Source organism: Lathyrus oleraceus, chromosome 1, assembly GCF_024323335.1.
Source record: "Lathyrus oleraceus cultivar Zhongwan6 chromosome 1, CAAS_Psat_ZW6_1.0, whole genome shotgun sequence".
In the NCBI taxonomy this organism is placed as follows: Eukaryota; Viridiplantae; Streptophyta; class Magnoliopsida; order Fabales; family Fabaceae; genus Lathyrus; species Lathyrus oleraceus.
This window is the reverse complement of record NC_066579.1, coordinates 44,922,669-44,929,812: the sequence shown is the minus strand read 5'-3', so window position 1 is coordinate 44,929,812 and position 7,144 is coordinate 44,922,669. Positions and strand designations below refer to the sequence as shown.

General features: G+C 32.0%; 2 protein-coding genes across 2 annotated transcripts; one reads left to right on the top strand and one right to left on the bottom strand.

Moving 5' to 3' along the window:
- Nucleotides 1–858: 858 nt before the first annotated feature.
- LOC127096664 (probable sugar phosphate/phosphate translocator At4g32390) lies at nucleotides 859–2,166 on the top strand. The gene has a single exon (XM_051035247.1). It carries the CDS (start codon nucleotides 932–934, stop codon nucleotides 1,973–1,975), a length of 1,044 nt encoding a protein of 347 aa, XP_050891204.1. The 5' UTR covers nucleotides 859–931; the 3' UTR covers nucleotides 1,976–2,166.
- A 1,535-nt stretch (nucleotides 2,167–3,701) lies between these two features.
- Nucleotides 3,702–4,986, bottom strand: LOC127096573 (uncharacterized). Its single transcript, XM_051035152.1, has 5 exons — nucleotides 4,818–4,986; nucleotides 4,621–4,741; nucleotides 4,429–4,532; nucleotides 4,182–4,313; nucleotides 3,702–4,069 (listed from the first exon to the last, which is right to left on the bottom strand). The coding sequence occupies exons 1-5, from the start codon at nucleotides 4,818–4,820 to the stop codon at nucleotides 4,043–4,045; spliced, it is 387 nt and encodes a 128-aa protein (XP_050891109.1). The 5' UTR covers nucleotides 4,821–4,986; the 3' UTR covers nucleotides 3,702–4,042.
- Between the last annotated feature and the right edge of the window lie 2,158 nt (nucleotides 4,987–7,144).

The following is a 7,144-nucleotide window of genomic DNA, read 5'->3' as shown; positions in this document are numbered from 1 at the left end:
GAGAATAGACTTTTTTAATTTGTTTTTTTAAATCCAGAATGCTCAATTTATAGGTCAAATTGATGTTCTTTCCTAAGGTTGCGACATTGATAAAACACAGACTTTCAACAACACTTCGCCTACAACAACATTTTTCAAACGTTGCAATATTTCGCCTAAATCAACACTTTATTCAAATGTTGCATTATTTTGCCTACAACAACAATTTTTTAAAGGTTGCATTCTGCAACTTTAAACATACTATAATGTTTCACAAGTGTTGTCTATTTCTGAATTCAAATATATTGGAACATTTCACAAATATTATATATTTCTGAATTCAAAAATTAATCGTTACTTAAATATTTTCTTATCATTTTAAAACATAGTAAGATTATTAATGGTTAATAATTTACAATAACCTTCACTTAATTTTCTATATTATTATACTTCTCACGTTGAATCTTAAGAAATTCTTCACTTAATTTAGAGTGCCAAGACATGGAAAAAAATTCTTAAGAAATTTTACAATTGCCAAAAACACGTTGAATCTTCACGTTATTGCATAAACACGCAAAAAGGAAGTTGGATGCGTATTCAAGCAAAAACTTTATTGATTTATTCTATCGGTTTCTATTTTTTTTTAATTTATTAAATAAATATATATAGATAAAATATAGATCAAATACGTTATTTACTAAATAGATTAAAAAAATTATAAATAGAATTGGATTACTTTTTGAGAAAAAGAAGAGGTAAAATTACTTTTCACAATTTAACCAAAGCAATAGGAGGCACCAAAATATGGTAATTGTTTTTCACAAAACAAAAACGTCAACTAAAATCACTCAAAAGAAATCGTACAGAAAAAGAAAACCAACAACCTTAAATAGTCCAAATCTCTTCCTTCTATCTTCATTTCCAAACCCAATTTCACCACACATCAAAAACAATGGCAGTATCAGAAAGTGTGATGAAAAAAGTGCTTCTTTCATACACATACGTATCAATATGGATTTTCCTAAGCTTCTCAGTGATCATCTACAACAAATACATCCTGGATCAAAAAATGTACAACTGGCCATTCCCAATATCACTAACAATGATTCACATGGCTTTTTGTTCTTCCCTTGCTTACATCCTCGTCAAAATCTTCAAACTTGTCGAACCAATTTCAATGTCTTTCGACATTTACCTTAAGTCAGTTGTCCCTATTGGTGCCCTGTATTCCCTCTCCCTTTGGTTCTCAAACTCCGCTTACATTTACCTCTCTGTTTCGTTCATTCAAATGCTTAAAGCACTTATGCCCGTCGCGGTTTACTCCATTGGCGTTTCGTTTAAAAAAGAGTCCTTCAAGAAAGACACCATGATCAACATGGTGTCTATTTCGCTTGGCGTCGCCGTAGCTGCCTACGGCGAAGCCAAGTTTGATGTCTTTGGCGTTACGCTACAGCTCATGGCTGTAGCGTTTGAAGCTACGCGATTGGTTTTGATTCAGATTCTTTTGAACTCGAAAGGGATAAAGTTGAATCCTATTACATCACTTTACTACATTGCTCCTTGTTGTTTGGTCTTTTTGTCACTTCCTTGGTTTATCATGGAGTATCCTTTATTGAGGGATAAGTCAAGTTTGGAGTTAGATTTATGGGTTTTTGGTAGTAATTCTTTGTGTGCTTTTGCTTTGAATCTTGCTGTGTTTTTGCTTGTTGGGAAAACTTCAGCTTTGACTATGAATGTTGCTGGTGTGGTGAAGGATTGGTTGCTTATTGCTTTTTCTTGGTCTGTGATTAAGGATACTGTTACACCCCTTAATTTGATTGGTTATGGACTTGCTTTTTTGGGTGTTGCTTATTATAATCACTGTAAGTTGATGGCTCTTAAGGCTTCTGAGGCTCAGAAAAGGGTTCAGCAGGAAGATGATACTGAAGCTGGGAAATTGTTGGAAGAGAAAGATGGGAAAGAAGATGAAGAAGATTCAAAGAAGAATGAGAATTGATATGATTTTTGGATATAGAAATACTATTCTTATTTACATTATTATGTATTTTCTTTATGTGGTGATATGGCAGTTTTTAATTTTATTGAGTTTATGATAAGAGAATGACTTAGGCTTAATGGATATTTACCAAACACATATGTTCAAACAATGTTATGTTATGGATGATGAGTTGATGGTTGTTAACTTCACATAGTGTTTTTTTAAGTTCGACTTAATGTAATTTTAAAAACCATGGCAACATTGAATTGAGATGTGGCACTTCGACATAAAAACGCAAACTTAAATGATCAGAACCCGACTGAATTTGATAGTGAAAAAACGTTTTGATTGAGTTTGTTAAAAATATTTTGATTGAACCCGACTGAATTTGATAGTGAAAAAACGTTTTGATTGAGTTTGTTAAAAATATTTTGATTGAACCAGATTGAATTTGATAGTGAAAAAACGTTTTGATTGAGTTTGTTAAAAATATTTTGATTGAACCTGCCTGAATCTGTTAGTGAAAACGGTTTGATTGAGTTTGTTAAAAACCTTTTGATTGAACCTGCCTGAATCTGATAGTGAAAACGGTTTGATTGAGTTTGTTAAAAACCTTTTGATTGAGCCCGCCTGAATTTGATAGTGAAAAAACACTTTGATTGAGTTTGTTAAAAATATTTTGATTGAATCCGCATGAATTTGATAGTGAAAAAACGATTTGATTGAGTTTGTCAAAAACGTTTTGATTGAACTCGCGTGAATTTGACAGTGAAAAAACGCTTTGATTGAGTTTGTCAAAAACGTTTTGATTGAACTCGCGTGAATTTGACAGTTAAAAAACGCTTTGATTGAGTTTGTTAAAAACGTTTTGATTGAACCCGCTAAATCCTTTGATTAAGTTTGTTAAAAACGTTTTGATTGAACTCGCATGAATTTGATAGTGAAAAAACGCTTTGATTGAATTTGTTAAAAATGTTTTGATTGAATCCGCATGAATTTGATAGTGAAAACACTTTGATTAAGTTTGTTAAAAACATCTAGATTGAGTTTGTATTTGAATTTAGATTTGAAAGATCAGGTAAAGATGTCCGTAGTAATCTTGTCTCATTTGTATTAATTTATATTTTATGATTTAATTTTAATAATTTAAAATATTAATTGTCCTATCAATAATTTGATATTTTAGTTTTTAATCCATGTGTTGGTTTAAAAGTTTGAAAGTTCTTTTCTTTCTTATGTGACACAAATTGGCCTACTTAAGGCATTTTGGGGAGATTAGTAACATAAATAATCACCATCCCTAAATAACAATACAATCTTAAAGCTTGATATTATCATTCTCACAAGTTGTACAACTCTACTAGCATGGGTGGAAAAAAAAACATAATCCAATCATCATTACTTTTCCCAGTTTGGTATATAATGAGTTAGTTACCTTTTCAAATTGAAACTTTTTAGCTTTTGACAAGAAACATCGTAAGCCTTCCACATGATATACATGAATAGATCATGTTTAAAAGCCTAATAATCTGCTTTTTTATTTTATTTTTGCACATGAGCTTTGCTTTGCTTGTTTCTTTTGTTAAAATATAGTTCACGAGATTAATGATCATCTATTAAAATTGATTCATTTCCTCTCACGTTTCTAACAGCCACTTTTGATTGAACGTGCTCGATGCAAGGTCTTCATTATGAAGTCATTTTTTAATACAAGAGGACTTAATAACAGTACACAATCTTAGTATAGAAGAAATGTAGCATGATTTTCATTAAACTACTTAATGAAAAGGTATTCATCGCTTTTTGAATGTATCAATGAAAGTTGGTGCCGCATTAAACTACTTAATGATAAGGATACAATTGAAATTGAACACTAAAGTGGGTCACGTAAGGATAACGAGTTCACAAACAAAAATCTAACAAAATGGCTTATAATACACCAACTTAAAAATTCACTTTAATCCATAAATATTAATGTAGCCTTACATTATAAAGCACCATTCCGAGTTGAACACAAGTTGTCCAGTCAAAGCCTCAAGGAGCACTCAGCAAACTCAAGAAGCCCATCATACCGAAATAAATTTCTCATATTAATAGTTTCTCAATTGCATCCTACATATCAAGAAAATGTTGAAAATTTGTTCAATTCAATCAACATGATAACAACTAATATAACAACTAATATAGTTAGTATTAAACAAAAGCATGGTGAATGAAAGAATACCTTTAGTTGTTGGATTTGAGATTTCAATTGACTTCCCTCATTAGTTGTCACAGAACATGCAATCACCGGCCGGGTAACACCGCATGCTCGTCCTAGTGCTTGTTTTGATGTCACGAATACATACGGAACATTCTAAAATTAAAATAATAACTCCATGGTTAATTGGCTACTTCATTGTTAAATATTAAAATCCGAAGAACATGAATGAATAGAAAAAGATAGTAACAGATTAAGTAGTGAGATTTACCTTATCCTCGGCAAGTAGAGGAAGATGGAGAAGAATCTCAAGGGGTTCAGCATCTGCTGCCATGACAACAAACTCAGAAATGCCTCTGTTAAGTGTCTTTGTAGCTGAAAACAAAATAGAATAATAAATCAACACAGAAAAATGACATAACCAGCACATTCTAGAAGAAGAAGAAGAAATCAAATATGAAACCTTCGTTGGCACCCTTTTTGAGCTGTTTGTAATTAGCAGCTTGTTGAACAAGATCCATTATTGTTATTGTAAGCTGTGCATCAGCCAGAGGGTATGCTTTTGGATTCACTGTTTCTCCTGTCTGCAAAAGAAATTAAGCGAATCAAAATAATGAGAGACGGAAATGAATGAGAGGGAGAATAAAAAAATGAAGGTACCATTTTCTGTGCTCTGTTGTTTTGTGTGGATTGATTGACGGGGAAGAAGAGAAGAGGCTAGGGTTTTGAGCGAGGAAGTGCGCGCAGCAGGGTTTATGAGAAGAGAGACGCCAAGTGGAAGTAGCTAGAAATTTCGGGCTTCCCTCTATCTAGGCTGTTTTACATGTCAGGCCCATTACATGCTCGTAGCTTTTTTTTTATTAGATTTTTTATTTATTTATATATTTGATTGTTTGTCTATAAAGTTTTTGGTTTTATTTATTTAGTCATTGAGTCTTCTAATTGGTTGTGTTTTTTTGGATTATTTTTAGATTTGTTTTTAGGATCCATATATTAAAGTGTATGGTTATAGTTTAAACAATATGATTTAAGTCAATCTATTCATATTTTAGATCCATAATTATGTTTGAGAATGATTCAAATCATGACTATAGAAGAATCTTAAAAATCCTTTAAAATTTTGTAAAATAGAGATTCTGCCAATGTGATTTGAATCGCATTGTTTGTTTGACTCGTAGGGAGCTCAGGAATCATTTTCATGTTTTCACGATTCGAATCACATACTTCAAGATTCGAATCAGAACACTCTGATTTGAATCACAAGAATGCTTAATTCAAATCACAATGAACTAAAAAAAACTTCTTGATTTGCTTCTAGAACTCTGATTCGAATCATCACTTTTTCTAACCCGAAACACAGTTTCTTTGACTCAAAACACACAAATGGGTTTCATATAGTTTTTGTTTCTTGATTTAAATCACTTGGTTTTCTGACTCCAATCACACCCCTTGTGTATGACTCGAATCATACACCATTTTTTACTCATTTTTGTGTTGGATCTCCAGCACAGATAAATGACATTTTCTCTCAAAACCTTTTATAATGTTAGAAAACATACACTTCCAATGTTAATTTGAAAACTCACAACTCACTTGTTCTCTCATTTTTCAAAAGGGTTTTGAATTTTTATTAAGTGCTTGCAAATTATTTACTCCATATTCTACCTCATTCAAATTTCATTTTCGTGTGGATCTGTAGCGGTAAATTCATGACCATCAAGCTATGGATAAACTTAACGTCAATAAAATCAGAGTCGCCACCGCGCTTTTATTGTTTCCAAAAGGAAAATGGAAAAGTACAAACAAAACCCAAAGATAAGAAGTTTTCAAATTAAAACTAATAAAATGTCAGAGATTATAGGTAAGGGGTTGGTTACACAGAGGGAAGGTGTTAGCACCCAAAGTGTCTTATGTACTCCTAGGGAGCCCTTTTTTATGTGTGCATATGTGTTTGGTATAAAAGATATTTGAGAAAAATAGAGTGTCGGGATGAGAAAATAATTTATTGATTATATTTTTGTGTTTGACAAGACCTTCGATCTTGTGCCTACGTACCAACATAAAAATGAGGGATCAAAACCTCGTAGTTCGTGGTAAAAAATTTTAAGTTGGTGAATTGCTTTTAATCAAAAGTTTAATAAGAAAGACACAAAGGCCAAAAGTTTGAATGAAGTTGTTAGTTCTTTTTTTTGTCTTTTGAAATTTAAGTCAATATGATTAAGTTTATTTACAAATTTGATTTAAGAAAGAGTTTGAAAATTCATTGGCATAAGGCCAAAGTTTTTAATTTTAAACAATGTCTAAGTTTGAAATCACAAGCAAAGAAAATTTTTGAAAAGGAGGAGAGATTTTGAAATTTAAGAAATGGGAGGAAATGAAGAGGTTATCCTAAGCACAAATTTAAAAGTTAAGAGTTGAAAAGATCTGACCAATGGGATGCAATCCAACTGACAAGAGTGTCGTCTAGAAAACTCACTTTTCCTTTGGACTTTGAATCAAGCAATAACCAATAAGCAATTAGCAATATCCATACGCCATGAAGATTAAGGCATCAAATAAATATAGCCACGTCCAAACAAGCAAATTCCATAGCTAATAGTTTTCTTTGTCTTCCCATGTATCAGATGAATTATTCCTTGATCAACTCAGAGCAAAGCATCAGACACAAGATCAAAATAACAGTTAAGCACAAAGACAGAGTAGCAGATGAATTCAATCAAGATCCAAGGCTTGCATCAGATGAAAGCTTAGTTCTCAATGACTCGGTCTCAGAATGTTGGTATTGGCCAAGTCCTTTTTTCACATGGAATGTTGTCTAATCCTAAGTCAAAAGGTTCATACCAAGATCAACAGTCCACCAGAAGTCTTTTTAGGATTTTTGTTATTATTAGGTATTTTAAGGTCCTAAGACCACAAACGAAATCAAAACACACAAACAATATATACAATCACAAGATATGGTTCAAATGAGCAAAGTGAAAATGACA